Genomic DNA, 22,373 nt, shown 5'->3' with positions numbered 1-22,373 from the left:
GCTAAATAAAAGTTTAGAAGTGAATTGTTAGCTAAAGAGAAATAATATGAAAATTCTTTAAAAGATATCTATTTTAGGCCCTCCCTGGTGGCGCAGCGGGTTAAAGCACAGCACTGAGAATCTAAAGCCGCTCCCGCATGAGTTCGATTCCCGCCTGCCCGGGAGGAGACCACATGGCGTGGCAGACCTCTCCTGACCCGCCCGCTGCTCCCCTCAGCAGTGTACTTCGTCGATCTGCCTGTTCTGTTCCCGTCTCTGTCTCTGGTGAAGCCTCTCGCCGCCCCTGAGCCTCTGGCCTGTACCCCAGTTCTGTATGCACAAATAAATAAATCTTTAAAAAAAAAAAAAAGATATCTATTTTAGCATCAAAACTCAGTATAGCAAACACATTTTCACTGAGTTGAAGATAATAGCAGTTAAGGATTTCCTAAGAATGCAAGTCTCAAAAGTGACCCTGCAACTAAGAAAGACTATCATTTACAGTGATAATGGGCACCAGCCTAGGAAACAGGTCTGAATTCTAGGGGCAGTTTTTTTTTTCCTAGCCACATGGTTTTGGATAAGCTTCAGCTTCTTTATCTGTTAGTAAAACAAACTAGTTCATAGGGTTTCTGTGATAATAAATGAGTTAATATACAATACATATTTAGCACAGTGACAAGCAATCAAATGGCAGTTATTACTGACTGATTTTAATTCTTTTTTTGAGTGTGTAAAGATTTATAGCTTGCAAAGTATAATGTACATATTTGATCACTTGAGACCCTCTGTGGCAGGAATCACTGAATTCCTATATTACAGTATAAAAAAAAATGAAGCCAAATAACTTACTCAAAGAAACTAGTAGGAAAATAAACTGATATTCGATTGAATATACTAGGAAGAAAGACTGATTTCCTCAAAAACTTAGAAGCTCTGCCTTTTTAATTTTAATCTTTTATCACTGCAATTAAATATACATAAAATTTCCCATTGCAACCACTAAGTAGACACTAAGAATGCAGTGGCATTAAATATATTCACACTGTTGTACAACCATCACCACAATTCATCTCCAGAACTTTTTCATCTTCCCCATATGAAACTCTGACATATTAATACAAACTTCTCACTCCCTCTCCCCCAAGCTCTGGCAACTACCCTACTTTATATAAGTGGAATTACAGTATTCCACTTTTCCAGTATTGTGATTGTTTTATTTCAATTAGAATTATGTCTTTAAAGTTTATCCATATTATAGCACACTTGTGAACATTTCCTTCCTTTTTTAAAGATTGAGTTAATATTCATTTGCATCATATACCATCTTAATTTATTCATGTTTTATAAACCAACTCATTTATTATCACAGAAACTCTATAAATTAATTTGTTTTATTAACAGATAAAGAAACTGAAGCTTATCTAAAACCATGTGGCTAGGGAAAAAAACAACAACAACAAAAAAAACTAAACTGTCCCTAAAATCCAGAACTTCATTATATATAATCTTCAACTACCCTACTTTATATAAGTGGAATTATACAGTATTTGTCCTTTGTGATTGGTTAATTTATTCATTTTTCCATTCACCCATCAATGACACACTGGTTGCTTTACTACCCTATTTATATACTTGCTTGTTTTAAACAGGAATTTATTTTTTTATAAATTTTAATATTTTCTTACATTGTAAGTCACCTTTATATAGTTACTGTTCCCCTTAGGTGGAGCTCCCCTACCAGTAACCCACCCACTACCACCCCATTCCCCTATACTTTCCTCTGGAGCTTGGATCACTCCCACTCTACCCTCACTGCAAGCCTCACTGAAAGATATTGGTCTGCCCATAGGCCTTGTCTTTTCCTGGGTAAGGGCCTGGGCTCCTGGCCTGCAGTAGACTAGGCTGCTCAGATGGCCAGGAGCAACTGGGAGGCAGGTAGCAAGGCACAGCACTTCTGGAACCTCTTGTAGGGCAAGTGTGTGGAGTGGCTTTCTAGACTCCTTGATTTTGGAACTTCCTATGGTATGTGAGACTGTCCCATTTTCTCCAGAGATCCCTGTGATCTCTGGGTTCTGTGCTTTTTCATTCATACTGATTGTCCCATACATTCAATGACTGTTACATGATGTTGCTTCTGAGTCTTATAATTCTGTCGTTGAGAACCCAATTCCCAGCCAATGTTGGTGAAGTTCCCCACTGGGGACTGACTCCAGTAGGTGGTTGGTCCAGCTCTTCTTGTCTCCTTTTGTGGTTTCCAGTTCTGCCCTGGGTCCCCATTTACATCTCTGATGTTGAACAACAGAAATTTATTTTCTTACCGGTCTGAAAGATGTCTTTTTATTTTTGAAGCATTGTCAACACTATTGTTTTGAGATTGATTAACCAAGTCTCCGATTATTCACTCCTTTTACTTCATGTTTTTTTTTTTAAGCAATTGATTTAAATCTGCTTACCGTACAGGCAATAAAACCATTTTTTTTAAAAGATGCTCTATGATGAATCAACACAAAAGAAACTCAAATGATTTTAACTTAATTTGATAGGAGAAACCAAATCATTATTTAACATAGTTAATTAGATGTAAGATTTTAAATCACTCTACCTGCTATTTCTGGACCTTCAATAAGAAAAAATGCAAAGTTTCCATTCTTGGACATTAAATTTGAAAAACTTCAGGGTTAACCTGCTTGAGTGCAAGGAGTCTTAGAAAACCTCAGAGGTGACACTTCTGAAGCCACTCTGAAGTGAGGGCTAATACACTAGCAAAGTCAACTGCTTAAGTAACCTAAACCACTCTACCTGTTTAAAGATGCAAAATAAGTAAGTAGAGTTCCTCTAACTCTGCTCTTTATAACTGAGATGACTAATCACAAGTTTCAGCACACTGCTCTCAGAAATGGCTAAACCACAATAGAAGGGAAGACAACTCCAGAGACTCTTAAAACAAAACAAAACAAAAAAACAGTGACGGTTTAAAGGTGGGCTAGAACCTTTCACTTCATTGAATGCAGGTATGCGTTCAAGTTTGGGTTATGAGCACACACTACTTAAGTACTTACAGGGAGTAGGAAAAAAATGTCAAACTACTGACATCCACATTCTGAAATAATTCCAAACTACGACTAGAGGAAGCGAACAACGGGCTGCCTTTCTTTTTGCGAATGGCTTGCAATAGAAACCTATGGTCACAGGCAAAGTTAAACAAAACAAACCAAAACCAACAACAAACGCGGGAGCGTGATCACCAACAAGACGCGTAAGGGAGCGAGCGTTTCCGGCAGGACGTTCAGAAGCAACCGAACGCCCTTCATCCCCAGTCACCCGAGCGCCAAACGGCGCGCCGCCTGTCACTCATTCACCACAGACAACTTCCCTGAGACCCTACTTTTAGACTCCCTCAAAGTTTAACAGAAATTTTCCCAAAGGATTCAGCAGCCTGCTACCTCTCCTGGGGGCACTTTCTAGCTCAAAGAATTGTCCCCAGCTTCGAACGCCTGAGATCTCCAAGCACCCGGGGTGCGATTTCGCCCTAGCTCGATCTCTTGCCCCCAGGACGTTGAGCAATGTGGCTGCTGAAAAGCAAACTTTCCAAAGCTTATGCGGAGGGTGGGAGGGCGCGCGGCGCACTCACAGCTGGTTGATGGCGTTCTGCGAGATAATCGCGTTGGCGGAGAAGTAGGGGATCATGTCGGGGCCACAGAGGCTGCAGGTGCAGGCGGTGGGGCGCCTTCCTCTCGCCGGCCAAAGTGCTCAAAGTCATGGAGCCGACTCAAAGCGCACAGCTCCACATTCTGGCCCCCCTCCGGTCCGGCACTTAGCGGTCGCGTAAGGCTGCGCCGGCTCCCGACCGCCGAAATGGGCTGGCCGGGTCGCGCGGAGGCAGCCGCCGCAGCCCTAGGGCTCGGCCTTCGAGTCTTGCTTTGAGCCGCCAGCAACCCGCCCCCACTCGCGTCCGGGGCGGGGCGCCGCAGCTGGGCGAGTCCCGCCGGCTGGGAGGGTTCTCAGAGTCGGGAGGGTAGGCTCTGCCAATGTCCCGCCTCCGAGTTCATGGCACCCACCAAATCCCGAGGCTAGAGCTAAGGGTCGGTCCCAAGACGCTGTGGCTAGGAGTGAAGACAGCTGGGAAAAGCAAAAAAGACCCGAATTTCTTTAAGGGCAGATGCTTAGACACAAGGGTGTCTTCTGTTAGCTGACTCTATACCTTGTACCGCAAAATAAATCCTATTTTTTCAAATGATCTTAAAACTTTAAAAGGCCACATCATATTCACAAAAGCAGCAAAATATTTATCAGGGGCATCTTGTGAGCTGAAGGTTCGCGGGATTGGGGTGGGGGTAATTCAAAGATAGCTGGATTTTTATTTTAAAATCAAAGCAGCTAAAGTTACGATGGGGTGGGAGAGGGATACCCTATCTACACTGTTGATAACATTTGTTACTCTTTGAAAATAAATTTATAAAGTACTTTCCTAATCAACTTACAAAATAGATTCACACAGAGCCTTGCTGCACTATGATATGTATCACTTGTGCAGTGTTGAAAAATTCCAGTGCCCAGGTTACACTCTAAAACCCATCAAATCGTAATTCTTGAGGTTGGGACTTAGCAATTTTCAAAGCTCCTCAGGTGATTTCAGTGCGCAGCCATTGTTGAGATATGTTGCGCTACAGGATCTCCAGAGCAAGACAGGCCAGAGAGTATATATATATATATATATATATCCTCATTTTCCAGATATAAAGTGCAACCTCATATGTAAGTGAACCAGAGCCCTGGTTTTATGCCTACTGGCAGAGGTTTGTCCCCCACCAGTTACTCTCTGATGTCTTAATGGGTTTAAGCCTTTCTAGTCCTTATTATGTTCCTTTCCAGTTCACTGAGTAGTGCCTTTCACCTGAGGAGGAACCAACTCTTTGTAAAGTGAGATTCTTTTCTCTCTCCTGAAGCTATTATAAGTGGCTTACAAAAGTTAGCTCCCTTATCTCTTGCCCTTCCAGTCTCATTAGTACAAGTATTTTCTGGCATCAACATTTAACTTTTCTTGACTAAAATATATATGCATCAATAAATGTTACTTTAAGAAATCTAAGAACAGAAATTAATAATAATTAAAAAAACACCATTATGCAATTACAAGAGAGACTAACATTAGGGAGAAGTCACTTTAAGAATCACCATTTACTAGAGTTAGGAAATAAGTTTGTTTTATATAAATTTACAGATTTTTTTTCATATTGGCAAATTTAGCAGTTTCCAACATCTAGTAAATGACATAATCATTCTAAACTATAAACTCTGCTGAAAAACAGAATTACTTTTTTTTTTTCTAGTCGATCCCTCCATAGAATGTAAAGTGATTGCCAAGGTCTGAGGAATGTGAAATAGTGCAAACTCATGTTGAAAAGAGGTATCTACATTTCTTAGAGATCTGGTAATAGGAAGGTGCTAATTTGTAAGTGAAGAGTTAATGAAAGATCTGAATTTTTGAGTCCAGTGCATCATCATCTTTATCAATCTCTAGGAAGGAAATGTTTGAAAGATTTATTCAGGCTGTGTCAGCAGGGACCCAAATGGCAGTGTATGAAAAAAAAAAATCTGCTGATACACCCCAAAATAAATTGCTTTAAATATCTGGCAAACTTGCCATTTTGAAACTTCATCCTGGCTGTAATATATTACAGCCTCCTGCAGTGATAAAAAAAAAAAAAAAAAAAGAGTGCTGTTTAGAACAGCACTGTTAAGGTGAGTCCAGTTCATTTCAAGACACAGCAGAGATGTGATTTAATTGACACAAAATGATGCCATTTTAGGAAAGATTATAACATAATCATCTGTATCGGTTTGAAAAGTCAGCAGGCAATGAATGTATCTTATCAATTCACATTTAATCTCTCCTGCATTTAAAAACACTAAAGATAAAGATTTCCTAAATATGTACACTTGTCTTTTATAAATAGGCTTCTATAGTGACACCTCAGAAGTGGGTAGTCCTTTGTTTCCCCTCAAAAGACCTCTCTCTGTTAGCGCCTGCTCAGCAAAGATTATTTTAACATGCCCATCCAGGACGTTTCAAGAGAGTTTCAAATGTACTAGAAATTGGGAAATTGGGAAAGTACTAGAATATGCCTCATTTTTTTAAGAAAAAATAATCACCTTTGCAAACTGGGATACTTGTAAGGAAAGCGTTCTTTCTGCCTTTAAAAAAAAGTTTAACAAATTCCCCTTTTATCACAATCTGTAGTGTCAAAATGTCAATCAATTTAATTTCAGCTCAATTTAATCCTTTATTCTCCACTGTCAGATAACAAGGCTCTCGGGAGCAAATTCTCTGTACCCAAGCATCTAGGAATTAAAAAAAAAAAATCCAAATTAGACTGAACAGCATGAAATAAACTAAGCTAGTTTTCTACTCTACATGAAGTCAAAAAGGGGTTTTCTCTCTTAAAAAATAAAAATAAAAATCTGCACAAAGACCCTGAAGAAGAATTTATGGATATTTTTTATACTCTTGTTTAAGATTTGAAATGGATGTTTGTCATGTCATTTGCTAACCCTTTCAAGGCTCAGCAGTATAAATATTCTAAGTGTTTAACTGGATTTTAATAGCATTACATATGACCAAATTACATTTTGTTGGTAGAATTATATGTTATAGCTGTAAATTTTAAATCTTTTAAAAATATATTCATTACATCATCCTTCATTTTAGCAGTAAACTTTTTAAAAATGTACTTTTTATCCAGAAGGTACTTCTACTACTATGTCTCTACCTATCTCTCCATAAAGTATAAACATTAAAACTGGAAACTTACATGATAACCTAACTGTATTCCAGGACAGACCTAAAGTTGCAACAAAATATGAGTGAATTATATGAACATGTTTTTGCAGTCATGTAGGGTAAATGAGGTTATCAGGCTTTATTTGCATTCCTTCCGCTACTAACATGGATGCCCAGGCAGAGCAGTACAAACAAGGGTCACGCGTGCCTTTGATTATGGACACCTGGGGCTAAAGAGCATAGACCGTCACATGTGTAAATGCTCACACCTGTGCCTACAGGAGAGGGCTAACGGGGTGGGCCCAGAGAGCAGGACCACTTAGAGGTGAGACCATGAGACTGGGAACGCCAGAAAGGGTAGAGAAAGAGTGCAAAGACTCGTGGAGGGCCAGGAGATTAGGTTCGGTTGCCTGCCCAGCCTGTGCTGGTCTCCTTGCATGCCAGCTTCCCAGCCTGGTGTGCCTGTGTACTTGGCTTCCTAAAAGAGCATTAAAAGGTCTGTAAAATCTATGGAGAGCTCCAGGATTCTCTTTATCTGTTCAAATAAACAGTGAACATGCCCTGTGCCTTGTACTATAAGCTGTAACAAAATTTCAACAAGAAATTGAAAGCAGTGGGCTAGAAACCAGTGGACTTAAATTCTAGTTCTAACATGATCAACTTCATAAACTAAGATTTTGGACAAGTCACTCAATTTCATGCGTAAAATGGGGTAATAAACCCTAAGGAAAATCCTAAGATCTGTTTTTGTGAGTGAGGAACCTTAGAAAAGAAATTTTTGCCAATCTGGAGTTCCCAAGAAATGCATTTAATCCACTTTTAAAGTCGTCTAGTTCAAAGGAACTAGTGCTTATAATACCTAGACTTGGAATTAATAAGTTAGGTTTGAGTCCCTGTATAACCAATCGCTGTGAATTTTGGATAATTTTAATTATTTGTGGCTCTGTGTTAGCAACTAATTTATGCAATTATTGTGAGGTAATCTTAATTAAATACTTAAAAGAATACTTTGAACAGGACCTCCCTGGTGGTGCAGGGGTTAAGTCTCAGGGCTATTGAGCTATAGGCTTACACTAGCCACTCCAGCCACTGTGGGGTTGGTTCTATTCCCAGCCAGGGAGCTGACCCACATGGCACAGCTGACCTCTCCTGTCTGGCCTGCTGTGCCCCTCTGCAGTGGATTTCAGTCAATCTGCCTTTGTTCTGCTACTGGCTCTGTCTCTGGTGAATCCTCTCCACCCCTCCCCCTTACTCATCCCTGAACCTCTGGCTTATACCCCAGCTCTTGTATGCATTAAAAAAAAAAAAAAAAAACTTAAAAAAAAAAAGATGTCGGGCCCTCCCTGGTGGCGCAGCGGATTAAAGCACAGCACTGAGAAGCTAAAGCCACTTCCGCATGAGTTCGATTCCCGCCTGCCCAGGAGGTGACCGCATGGCGTGGCAGCCCTCTCCTGATCCGCCCGCTACTCCCCTCAGCAGTGTACTTCCTCGATCTGCCTGTTCTGCTCCCCACTCTGTCTCACCGCCCCTGAGCCTCTGGCCTGTACCCCAGTTCTGTATGTACAAATAAATAAATCTTAAAAAAAAAAAAAAGATGTCAGTGACTATAACATAAATTCCAGATTTTAGCTACCTTGTCTACCAGCAAGCTATAGGTCTGGTAATGTTTACCTCACAAGTTTATTAAGCTACATAAAGAAAAATGCTTTGTGAAGGAGAGAGCACAAATTCATTAATATTATTATCTAATAAACAGGCCAATCAGCTTCCAACAACAGAAAGTTAGTTGTATTTGCTTGTACTTGGAGTAATAATTTTATGAATGAATGAAGAGACTTAAAATACATACAAACTTTCCTTATGTATCACCATTTTATTCAGGAAGTTTTTACTATCATTGTTTGACAAGTACTTAATTATATCAACTCAATATCGTTCACCTGCAATAATGTGAAATCTTCAGTGCTTACAGGATTTTTATACTTTTTAACATTTGAAATAATATTAATTTATATCACTTGAGTTTTAAAATATATAATCATAAGAAAAAAATACTTAAACCAATCAGAAAAGCTAACTGTATTTTTATGTTTCCTCTAAGGGTTTGATCTAAGAAATAAGTAGTAAATTAGTCCCACATGTCAAAAGGGAGAAAAGCCAACCCTTTGAATTGCAAAACAAAAAGCCTGTTACCTGGAGTAGCACAACATTCTGTATCCTGTTAATCTGTAAAACACTAGGATACAGCTCTCAAAATAATACCCCTAATTTTCAAATAGGTTGCTCAGACATCAGCAAGTGCTATCTCACTACATATATCAAAGACACCCTTCAGACAGTACAAAAAGCAAAACTGTAAATAAAAGCTCTTAAAAGCAATCATGTTTTGCAATCATCACCTGGCTAATAGTCTTATTTAAAAGAATATCAATTGTTTTATACAATGGATGGAAAACATCACTGTACTTTTCCCAGCCTTTGTCATGGAACTTTCCACCATAAGAGTAATGGGGGAATACTGAAAAAATCTACATAGACACAAGAGGCGACCTCTACGGCATTCATTCCCCCATGGTTTTAACCACCATATGCTGCAGTAGGAAAGATGCTAAAATGCTGATTTCTTCAGGTTACAAAAGCTCCACACTCTATGTTTAGTAAAAATAATAGGCATTTATGGATCACTTTTCACATCCAATACACCTTACAAAACTTAAACATTTAATATATACTCTAACACTTTATTCTTTTAAAAAATAATAAAAGTAATACATTGGATGATTGAAATATTTTTTTTTCAGTTTCCAGAAAGTTAAAGTAAAAGCCATTCTTCTGATCTCCACCATCCTATTTATTACCCAGGGATGACTGATAGTATCTCCAGAAATTTTCCCTGCATATGCAACTATAAATATATATAGCATATGTAAATATTTATATATATATATATATAACTGCTCTTAATATATATATATAAACATATATATATATATATATAAGTGCTCTTTAACAAACACTCATGCATGAAAGTATATAATTATATGAATCTGGGAGCTTAAAAGAATGGAGGCTAAGAAGGTCTTGAAAATAAAAACAATACTGACATTTAGTGAGCTGACATTCAGTGTACCAGGTCTTCTATTTAGAGTTTACATTCAGTGTATCACTTAATTCTCACAAACAACCCTCTGATTCTATTATTATCTTTATGAGGTTCAGAAAAGTTAAATAACTTGTTTAAGGTTATATAGTAGTATTTCAAACCCAGCCAGTTATTCTGGCTCAGAACCTGTTTTCTTTTTTTTAAATTTATTTTACTTATGCATACAAGAACTGGGGTACAGGCCAGAGTTGGGGGGCTGGGGGTTAGGTGAGAGGATTCACTAGAGACAAGAGTGGGGAGTGGAACAGGCAGATCAACTGAAATACATAGCTGAGGGGAGCAGCGGGTGAGGCAGGAGAGGTCTGCTGTGCCACACGGGCCACACCCTGACAGTGCTGCAGTGGCTGCAGACAGCCTAAAAGTGCTGTGCTTTAACCCCTTGCACCACCAGGTAGGCCCCTGTGTGGCAGAACCTGTTTTTTTTACCCAATATTTTATACTGTCTTCCTGAAGGTTCACTGGAAAGGGCGAATGTCAGCAGGAATAGCCCCTGGAGACTAAATATGTACCATATTGCACCTGGTGTTTCTCCTCTGCTTGATTCTCTCACTATGTCTAGCAGGTCTTGACAATAATAGGAACTTGACCTAATATTAAATGTAGCAATAAGATAGTCTTTTGTATACCATCTTATTTCTACCAGAATCATTTAAAAATCTGTATTTTAAACTAATAGTTACTGGAGACATTTTTCAAAGTACTTGGATCTATACATTTTTTTTTAAATAGTATTTGACAGGAAAGGAGGAATTTAATCTATTTTTGGGTAATAATGGCATCATCATCAACTGATCTGATGTTTCAAATAACCCTAATAGATAGACAGGTATTGTCATTCTTTGTTACAGTGAAAGATGAACCAGACTAATATCTACGTAATAAGAAGCCTAGGCTCAAATGTGCCCAGTTCATCCTACATATTGTTAACAGATTAGCTGAATTCAGTTCGACTAATGCTGAATAAGTATATTATGCATTTTGTTAGTTACTGGATTATCATGATAAATTAAATACTTGTATAATGATTTCCTACTCAAAAGTCATAAATAGTTCTTGATGCCTTTTAGATTAAGTCCAAATTCTTCTTTCCACCTTCAGAACCTGTATAATTTAGATCCTAACATAACCCATTCATTTTAGCGTGTTACTTTCAACTTCATCCCTTTGCAAAAACACTCAGAGTAACTATCTTTTACCCATCCCCTAAACAAATCTTTGCTAGAGTAAGGTGGTTTCTATCATATATTCCTATATCTAAGTCTCATTCTTCTTTCAGATTAAATTGTTCCTTTTTTTTTTAAAGATGTATTTACTTGTGCATACAGAACTGGGGTACAGGCCAGAGGCTCAGGGGCGGTGAGAGGCTTCACCAGAGACAGAGTGGGGAACAGAATAGGCAGATAGAGGAAGTACACTGCTGAGGGGAGCAGCGGGCGGGTCAGGAGAGGTCTGCCACAGGTCACCTCCGGGACAGGCAGGAATCGAACTCATGCGGAAGCGGCTTTAGATTCTCAATGCTGTGCTTTAACCTGCTGTGCCACCAGAGAGGGCCCTAAATTGCTCCCTTTTTAAAAAAAGATGTATTTATGCATACAGAACTGAGGTACAGGCCAGAGGTGAAGGGGGAGGAGGGTTTATAGGAGTCACCAGAGACAGAGTGGGAAGCAGAACAGGCAGATTGACACTGCTGAGGGGAGCAGCAGGTGAGACAGGAGAGGTCTGTTGTGCCATGTGATCACCTCCTGGGATGGAGGTGGAACTTGCACTGAAGTGGCTGCAGCTAGCTTGCAGGGCTTGCAGGGCTGTGTCTGAACCCACTGCGCCAGGAGGGCGGGCCCCTGAGACTTTTATTGGCCTTTCAGATTATCAGTATATAACATTTTTCAAGATCTACTTAATTCTCAGCTCTTTCAATAACTAGTAGTGCTTTCATATCCATCCTCACTTAATTCTCATTATAATCCTTTCTATAGGTGAACAGAATTACCTGGGATTGTCAGAAACTAAGTGATCTGGACTCTTGGTGGTGCAATGGATTAAAGTACAACACTGTGAATCTGTCCACAGCCTCTTGCAGCATGAGTTGGCACCCCAGCCCAGGAGGTGACCCACATGGTATGGCAGGTCTCTCCTGACCTGCTCCAGTACTCCCCTCAGCAGTGAACAATCCATTTGCCTGTTCTGCTCCCCACTCTGTCTCTGGTGAATCCTCTCATGCCTGCACACCTCTGGCATGTACTCCAGTTTTTGTATGCATAAATAAATAATTATTTTTTAAAAAAGAAATTAAGTGATCTGCCCAAGTTTGCAAGTGTCAGAGCTTGAATGTGAACATAGGTCTTCTGATTAAATCCAAAGGACTATTCCTTGTTTTTATAGCATGCTATGACATTTTTATAACTCCTTTAGAATTTATAATCTGTATTGTTATTCAAGATTTTATTCTTTATTTTATGATGCCACATAATTTCTCTCTCCTGGAGGTAATCAAGATAGATACAGTAGCCCTTTTAAGCCTCCCTAGAGCCTAGCACAGTACTAGGCAAGTCATAGCATTAATTATATTGATTGGTTGGTCCTTTATACCACACACCCCACTATATTTTTCTTAAGACTCTAAAAGAAATCATACATTAGTAATCGTCATTCTCCCTGAGAATTCATTTCCTCACATCTTGTATAGGGAGAAGTCCCTAAGATTCTTTCACTATCTCATCTTACTCTTGCTGCCTCTTGTTTTTCAGACAGATGCCTCCATATAAAGAATCCAGTAGAGTGACTGGAATACAACCCAGTAGGTAAGGGCTTTATTTTTAAACTTACTCTAGACTTTCAGGAGCCAAAAGTTCAAATCGCAGCAGGATTGATTCAGCCCTTTCACAAGCAATTTAGTACTATGCAGTTTGTTTAGACTGGTCAGGTTTCCAGGTTCTGGCTAAGCAGCATCCTTATCTCTAAGCTTTCACGTATCAACTTCCCTGACCATATTTCACTTTCCATGTCTTCCTTTTCTGAAATCAGGTGAACATGCAAAATCACACACCATACAATTATAGACTTTCAAAAATCATGTCAACTATCTTCAAGAAATTTAACTATAATATAGGAAGTAACGTTTTAACTCTGACTTACACAAAACCAAGAAGGTATACTTCTCAAACCTTCGTAGAAATTGGGTACTCTGTATCACTCTTTAGCTAGTACATAAACTAACTGAGAAAAGATAAGGTGTTGTCAGATTCTATTCAATCCAGCTCAATTTGAAGGCCAAGTGCACAATGGTTCTTCAGTGAAGTGAAAAATACTTTGCTAGGGAAAAAGAAGACTAAGTAGCAAATCTTTTAATTTTTAATTGTGAAATATTTCAAACATACAGTAAAGAACAGGGAAGATAACAGTAAAATACTCAATAGACAGCACTGTCATGTTCTCACATTTTACTCTTCAGATTTTAAGAAAACAACACAATTGCAGCTTCCTTAAAAACTTCTTTATGAGCCATTTCCATCTCCTTGATAAGTAACTCCTCCTATGTACTTGGCTCCTTTTCATTCACACACATGCACACACACATATATAAATACATAAATGTATTGGATTGTTGGAAAAATTATGAAAAATACATCATAACTTTTTTGAAAACCCAAAATACAGACACACACACACACATATGTATATATACATTTTTTTCTGGCTTCCTTTTCTCTATTTCTTAAGGGAGCTATATAAAATAGATACAGAGACATTACAGGTTTGGGCTCAGGCCTCAAGAATAAAGCTAACATTACAATAAAGTCACTTTTTAAAAAAATTTCCCAATGCATATACAAGTTATATTTGCACTCTACTGTAACCTGTTATGTGTGCAACAGCATTTTCTTAAAAGACAGTATGTACATCTTAACTTAAGAATAGTTTTATTGTTAAAACATACTAACCATCATCTGAGATTTCAGTGAGTCATAATGTTTATGTAGATGGAGGGTCTTGCCTCAATGTTGATGGCTGTTGATTGATAACAGTGTGAGTGCTAAAGGTTGGGTAGTTGTGGAAATTCTTTAAAATAAGGCAACAATTAGTTTGTTGCATTCACTGACTCTTCCTTTCATGAATGACTACTCTGTAGTCTGCAGTGCTGTTTGTAGCATTTAACCCACAGTACATCTGGTTTCAAACTTTCAAATTTAAGGCAATCCTCTCAAGCCCTGCTGCTGCTTTATCAACTAAGTTGATGTAACATTCTAAGTCTTTATTGTCATTTCAATAACATTTATAAATCCCATCTCAAGAAGTCACATTATTTGCTCATCCATAGGAAGCAACTCTTCATCCATTAAAATTTTATTATGAGATTGAATCAAATCAGCCACATATTCAGGCTCCAATTCTAATTCTAGCTGTCTTGTTATTCTATTCTTGTTATTCTAATTTGCAGTTACTGTCTCCACCAGTCTTGAAGCCCTCAAGGTCATCCATGAGGTTAGAATCAGTATCTTCCAAACTGTTAGTAATGATGACACTTTGACCTCCCCTCATGGATCATGACTGTTCTTAACCATACCTTGAATGGTGCAGACTTTCTGGAGGGTTTTTAATTAGATTTAGAGACATCATTATTTATGGCATCTATGGACATGAATTTCTTAAATAATAAGAATTTAAGTTGAAATTTGTGTTAGCAGGAATGAAAAACAGTAGTCTCCTTATATATCTCCATCACAGCTCTTCAATGGCCATACACATTATTAATAAACAGTAATATTTTGAAGGAATCTTTTTCTGAGCAGTAGTCTTTAACAGTGAGCTTAAAATATTCAGTAAGCCATGTTGTAAACAGATGTGCTATTAACCAGGCTTTGTTCTATTTATAGAGCTATACAGGGGGCTTTTAACATAATTTTTAAGGGCCCTATGACTTTCAGATGTTAAATGAACATTGGCTTTAGCTTAAAGTCATCAGTTACATTAACCTAATTAAGAGTCAGTCTGACTTTTGAACTTTGAAACCAGGTATTGACTTATCCTCTCTAGCTATGAAAGCCCCATATGGCATTTTCTTCCACTATAAGGCTGTTTTCTGACTACCTTGAAAATCTGTAATACAAGTTATTTACCCAAAGAATATGAAAACATCACTATGAAAAGATTTATGAACTCCTATGTTCCCAGCAGCATTACAAACAATAGTGAAGTAATGGAACCAATCTAAATGCCCAATGACAGATGACTGGAGATAGAAATTGTGGACTATATACTCAATGGAGTACTACTGTACAGTTTAAAAAGATGAAATAGTGCTCTTTGGGACAAGATGGTTCAATCTTGAGGTCATTATGTTCAGTGAAATAAGTCAGAAACTGAAAGATAGCTATAGGATGGTTTCCTCTCATTGTAAAAACAAATAGGCAAAACACAGCACAAATAATTGGGAAACTGAAAAGTATACTGGCTACTGGAGGGAAGAGAGGGTAGAAAGAAGGGAACAGGAGAAGAAAGGGTATAGGACCAGGGACACTGGAGTTTGGTAGAGGATCAGTGAACACCCATGAACACCCATGGAGGTTTAAAGTCATATTCCCAGAATTATATTGTTGTGTAAACAACTGACAAATTTTAAACTTTGAGGAAAAAATGAAACTTTTATATTTAAAGAAAACCTGAAACTACTTTTATTATCTTTGCTAAATCTTCTGGATAACTTGCTGTAGCTTCTAAAACCATCACTTGCTGTTTCCCTTGCATTTTATATTAGAAACAGCTTCTTTCCTTAAACTTTGTAAGCCAACCTCTGCTAACTTCAAACTTGTCTTATGCAGTTTCCTAGCTTCTTTCAGCCTTCATAGTTTTTTTTTTTTTTTAAGATTTATTTATTTGTGCATACAGAACTGGGGTACAGGCCAGAGGCTCAGGGGCGGTGAGAGGCTTCACCAGAGACAGAGTGGGGAGCAGAACAGGCAGATGGACGAAGTACACTGCTGAGGGGAGCAGCGGGCTGGTCAGGAGAGGTCTGCCACGCCATGTGGTCACCTCCATGTGGTCACCTCCATGTGGTCACCTCTGGGGCAGGCGGGAATCGAACTCATGCGGAAGCGGCTTTAGATTCTCAGTGCTGTGCTTTAACCCGCTGTGCCACCAGGGAGGGCCCCAGCCTTCATAGTTTTAAAGAGAGTTAGGACATTGCTCTGGATTGGGTTTTGGCTTATGGGAACATTGTGGCATCATATCTCGACTACTCAAAGTCTCTCCCTATCAATAATAAGATTGATTTACTTTCTTATCATTTGTGGGTTAATTGAAGTGGTATCTTTAATTTCCTTCAAGGACTTCTCTTTTGTATTTACAACACTGCTAACTTATTGGCAAAAGTGGCCTTTTCTACCTCCCTCAATTTCTGATATGACTTCCTCACTAAGCTTAATCACGTTGGGTTTTTGATTTAAAGTGAGAAACATGCAACTCTTCCTTTTATTTGACACACATAGGTCATTGTAGAATTATTATGATTATTGTTTTTTAAAGATTTATTTATTTATGCATATAAGAATTGGGTGTAGGCCAGAGATGTGTGTGGGGGGTGTGGGGGTGTGAGAGGATTCACCAGAGACATAGTGGGGAACAGAACAGACAGATGGACTAAAATACACTGTTGAGGGGAATAACAGGGGAGACAGGAAAGGTCTGCTTTACCATGTGTTTCACCACCCTGGCTGGGAATTGAACCTATGTTGCAGTGGCTGTGGGTAGCTTCATAGAGCTGTGCTTTACCCCCCACTAGGGAGTCCCCCATTGTAGAATTATTAACTGACTTAATTTTGATATTGTATATCACAGGATAGGGAGTTCTCAGGAGAGGGAGACAGGTCAGGAAAACTAGAATGGCTGGAATATATATATTTATTGCTTAAGTTCACTGTCTTATATGGGCATAATTTGTGGTGCCCCAAGCATTGAAATCACCAATTACAGATTACCATAATAGATGTAATAATAAAGAAAAAAGTTTGAAATATTGTAAGAATTACCAAAATGTGACGTGAACACATGCTCTTGGAAAAATAATGCAGGTAGACTTGCTCAGTGCAGTTACCACAAACCATCAATTTGTAAAGACACAGAATCTGTGAAGCGCACCAATATAAAGTACACCTAGTATAAAAAAGTAAATAAAAACCTTTCCTGCTTAAAATTTTCTAGCTGAGGGATGGATACATAGATATGTGATAAAGTCAATATAACAAAATGTTAATTGTGAATCCAGGGTAATATGTATGTGGTTGCTAACTCTACAACTCTTTATGTGCTTACATTTTAAAATAAAATGTTGAGGAAAAAACTCTGTAATTCACATTCTGTCTAAAAATCTCTGAGGAAGGCTATCAGTTGGTTTCAGATACTTAAGGACCTAGTATGCTTATTAAGCTTATTACAATTAAGCTTAATAGCCTAATTATTATTTAAGTTATTTATGGTTTCTAACAAATAAAAAGAGACAACCAGTTTCTCTAAGAGTAATCTTCACATAGGTAATTTTTGTGAAATCATTATTTTAGTTGTCATTTTTCCAACCTTTCTGGAGATTCATAAAATGATTTATAATTTCCTTCCCACTGTGATTTAAGCCCAAAGCTGTAAAACTATTTGGGGTTATAAGCATCCCTAATAAAATGAATACATTAGGTAATTAGAAGAGAAATACTTTAAGAGTTTTAAAAAGATTTTTATAGTGCTTCACAAACCTTCTAAATTAACTTTTATCCCAGGAAAATGCTCTGCTGCTACAAGCTAACCATGAGAAGAATGAAAATAAAAGATATTAACTATTGATATAATACAACTATGATATAACACGTGTGCACTAGTAATTTGTCTGCTAATTGAAGTGTTTTTACACTTGTATATTGCGTATACTTCACAATAAGCAGGCTAAAAAATTTTTTTTGAGGAAGGAGAAACTGAGTCTCAAAGAATGAATATACTTGTTCAAGGTCATGCAACCAATGCAAACACAGGCCTCCTAATTCACATAATTGAGAATAAAAAACTAATTTTTTTTTGTTCTAGAGGCACTTAAAATAACATTGCCAGAGATTAAATTATTTATTAATATATTGTAAAGTTCTTCACCTTAAGTGATCTAATTTAATAGCAATTACATTTGGGACTAATATTTTCATAATTTTATAGGTAAAGTAACAGATTCAGGTAAACTAATCTGGAATGTACTTTGTTTCAATTAACAGCAATTCAATTGAAAGATTATAATGCAACTGATGGCTTTCACAAAGAAAGCCCTTCAAGGGAAGGAATTGTGTTGGGCTAGGAACTAGCAATCCCAACAGGAAAAGTTCATTATCTCTATTAGGGAATTGCATCTACTAGGGAATTGCAAAATTGAAACAACAAGCCTTATATCACCTTATATCTGTATGAGAATGGCTATTATCCAAAAGAAGAAATAAGTGTTGGAGAGGATGTGGGGAGAAGGAACTCCTGTACACTGTTGGTGGGAATGTAAATTGTTTAACCATTATGTAATGCAGTATGGAGAGTCTTTAAAAAATTAAAATAGAAATTTCATATGATCCAATAATCCCACTTCTTGGAATTTACCTGAAAAATACAGTAACACTAATTTAAAGTGATCTGCAAACCTCCTTGTTTATTGCAGTATTATTTACAATAGTTAACAGCTGGATACAACCTACGATCCTATCAACAGATGACTGGATTAAGAAGATGTGGTATAGATACACAATAAATACTACCCAGTTACAAAAATAAGTAGATGAAATCCAACATGTATGAATCTAGATGGAATATGCTTAATGAAATTAGTCAGAGAAATACTAACATCACATGATTTCAATCACATGTGGTATATATAGAAACCAAATAAGTAGATGAACTAATTAAAATAAAAAGAACTTTTTTACTGTAAGACCAACTAGTAGCTACACAAAGAAAAGGAGAAAAAGGATGAGTAGTACGTCAGGTACTATTGTGAGGTAATGAGATGCTCAGGCTTTAATGCCACTGACCTCTGTGGCTATCACCTGCAGCCTTAAATGCAGAAGGTGCTTGAGATCATGGATTCAGGGCACACATGCCTGATGGCAGACACCTGGATTATGGTATGGGCATGCTAAGTGTGCACACTTGAGACTAGAAAGTCAGGGTATAATGGCTACGAGAGGACAACTACAGAGAGGCAGGACCATGAGAGAGGCCAAAGAGAGAACAAAAGAATCTCCTGGGGTTGGGAGACCTGCAACCTCCCTGCTGCCCCACTTCCCCACCAGCCTGCCCTGCCCTGCTCCTGGTTGCCTCACTACAACTGTACTTCAGTTGCATGGCAAAGTATAGTACTTTTTGGGCTTAGTATATACATATGTTGACTTTTAATGATAAAGACATGAAACTTAAATAATATTATAATAAAAAACTACTTCAAAAATTTTACTTAATAGCAATTCCATTTTTGGGAAAGGAGAGATGCTACTGCCCCCACACTATTTTTTTTTGAAAAGATTTATTTATTTATGCATGTAGTACTGGGGTACAGGCCAGAGGTGCAGGGTGGTGAGAAGATTCACCAGAGACAGCGCAGGAGCAGAACAGGAAGCTCAACGAAGTACACTGTTGAGGGAAGCAGTGGGTGAGACAGGAGAGGTCTGCAGCGCCATGTGGGTCACCTCCCAGGTGAGAATTGAACTCGCATCCAAACAGCTGAAGCCAGTTTCACAGTGTTGCGCTTTAACCTGCTGCGCCACCAGGGAGGGCCACACACAATTCTTTCTTTCTTTTTTTTTTAATTAAAAGATGTTTAAAGATCTTTTACTGAATGAACTTTTAAAAATAATATTAGTTATTATTTAATAATAGTTTATTTTTATAATAATAGTTTACTTTTACATCATTTTGTGCCTTTTTCCATTTCAGTTGTAATCCCTGTGGGCTTCCCATCACCAAATCACCCATGTGCCATTGTTAAGGGGAATGATGTCCTGAAGTACCTCTGTAGAGTCTTGTAGACCTCACCCCCTACTCCAGCTTTCTGGACTCTACCCCCTTCTCCAGGGATTGGAAACTACAACTCCCAGCAGTACCAGGGAGAGAACAGCGAGGACCCAAGGGCAGAGCTAGCAGGAATTCTGGGACATTTGGGGGATAAATAGGGTGCGACTGCATCTCTTGCTCTCTTGCTTGGGAAACAGCTCTCCTGACTGCGTCACTCAGTGTTATCAATCAGCCAAGCGGGTAAGGTATTCCAATTACTTTGTATCCCACTCTCTTTCCCTGGGTTGTTTCCTATTCCTTTCCCCTTTTGTTAATTAACCCGTTATTGACCCTTTTGTGTGTGTCTGCAGTATAAATGAATTGTGAACACATGGGTGAGGCCCCACAGACAGGCGGCCCAGTCTACTCTGGGCTACCCTGTAACACCATCAGCATAGTCCAGTGAACTTCCCCATCTTCCCCATTTTTGATCCCATTCTCTACTCCACCCCCATAAAATGTCTCTGGTGTATAGTTGTTTGTTATTCTTATTATTTTCTCCCCTGGTCTTTTATACTCCTGCTATCAGTGAAACCATTTGATATTTTTCCTTTTCTTTCTGGCTTATTTCACTAAACATGATCCTTTCCAGTACCATCCATGTTGCTGCAAAAGGCATGTGTTTCTTTTTTGATTGCTGAGTAATATTTCACTGTGTATATGTACCACATCTTTTTAATCCAGTCATCCACTTTTGGGCATTTGGATTGATTCCATGTCTTTGCTATTGTAAATAAAGCAGCAATAAACATGGGGGTGAAGGTGTCTTTTTGAATCAGTGTTTTTGTGTCTTTTGGGTAGATACCTAGGAGGCCCCACACAATTCTTAACAAAGATTTTTAAGATAAATTATTTGCTTATTAAAATTAACCTGAATTAATTAAAATATATCCAAGTTGAATTTTAACAGGATAATTAAAATATACCCTTTAAAAACTGAGAAAATTGGAAGGCATAATAAATGACTGTCAAAAACGAAGTCTTTCATACTAAAATTTACTGGTTGATAGAAAGCACCTAAGCCGTCCTTATATTATCACAGAAAAGATACCTTGTGCTGTAACATGGAGAGCCTTGTAACAGATTTGACTAATATTAAATGAATTACAACTTAAGAAAGAAAAGTTGTTTTCTTCTACTGCTTATAAACAACAGTGATTTATTCCAGTACTCTGGCAAAGGGTTGGATGATAAAACAGTCATTAAATTGTAACAAAACACAGCTCTCCTACTATTAATTTTGAAACTATAGTTGAAAGTAATCTAAAGTGGTACCAAAGTACACATTTAAAACCTAATTCTTTTAGGAAGAAATTACATCACTTAAAAAAATATATATAAAGGCACAAATGCATCTCTTTGTGGGCTGTAAGTTGTCTCTGAAAAGATGCACTCTCTGCTTAACAGCATCTTAATTCTCCATAGCTACCCCACCTCAAAAGGTGACACTGATATTGGTTTAAATTAGATACTATTTCTTGAATGATATATTCAATTAAATGATGGAACTAGTCCTGTGGTGTTTCATCAAACTTAAGGTGCAAATCACTGAAAGTGTTCAAATTTTGCTTTGCAACAAGTAAAATAAGAGGTAGCTATGCTTCCTCCCAAGGATACCTCCTCTCTCCCCTTTTTTAATCTTAGAGGAAAGAAAAGTTTGTAGTCTGTTAAACTAAAGCATTAATTACAGTGGAATTACTACTTATACTTTCACTTGGACATATGCACTATAAATCTAGAAAAAAATCCTGTCATAAAAAAGGGAGTAGAAAACAACATTACATTTCTAATTGCAACTTCAAAACATAACTTTTAAAGGTCTAAATATTAATGTTTTGAAATACCCTATGCTTATTTTACAGGTGGGTAAACAAAGGCCAATTCTGCCAAGTGCTGTATTAGTGCTAAGTATTCAAAAAAGCACAAAATATATAATTAGATACTAAACATCTTACAATAAAGCAGGGAGACATGTGAAATGCATGAAAAAATGGCCCTCAGCTCACCACACAGCTGAACATTTATCCTGCATGATCTCTACTGGTCAGCATTTTCAGATGTTCACTCTACTTGAAATCCCTCTCTAACTTTTCTGGTTAAGACACTTGCTCAAAGATTATAATGGGCTATATGATTCTCAGTTATAGTAAATACCATTTATTGAGCATTTATTAAGTGCCAAGCATTATGCCAAACTATATAAATAATCTCCTATTTCATCATTACAATTCTGCAAGAATTGCTAACCAGCTTCCACTTTTTTTAAAAAAATTTATTTATTTGGGCCCTCCCTGGTGGCGCAGCGGGTTAAAGCACAGCATTGAGAAGCTAAAGCCACTTCTGTATGAGTTCTATTCCCGCCTGCCGCCTGCCCCGGAGGTGACCACATGG

General features: G+C 37.9%; 1 protein-coding gene across 2 annotated transcripts in view; it reads right to left on the bottom strand.

The window, feature by feature from the left end:
* Positions 1-22,373, bottom strand: part of SSH2 (slingshot protein phosphatase 2) — a 225,926-nt gene that overhangs the window by 101,506 nt on the left and 102,047 nt on the right. Inside the window, exon 1 of one of the 2 annotated variants that reach the window (XM_012726477.1) lies at positions 3,614-3,897. The exons of the other annotated variant lie outside the window; for it this stretch is intronic. Coding sequence (XP_012581931.1) covers positions 3,614-3,669 — 56 coding nt within the window. The 5' untranslated portion in view covers positions 3,670-3,897. Of the gene's footprint in view, positions 1-3,613; positions 3,898-22,373 lie in introns of those variants that run through there. 2 annotated transcript variants of the gene reach the window in all.

Source organism: Condylura cristata, unplaced genomic scaffold (assembly GCF_000260355.1).
Source record: "Condylura cristata isolate star-nosed mole 26May11 unplaced genomic scaffold, ConCri1.0 scaffold00017, whole genome shotgun sequence".
Lineage (NCBI taxonomy): Eukaryota > Metazoa > Chordata > Mammalia > Eulipotyphla > Talpidae > Condylura > Condylura cristata.
Note: the sequence above shows the minus strand (reverse complement) of the source record. Positions and strands in the feature narration are given on the sequence as shown.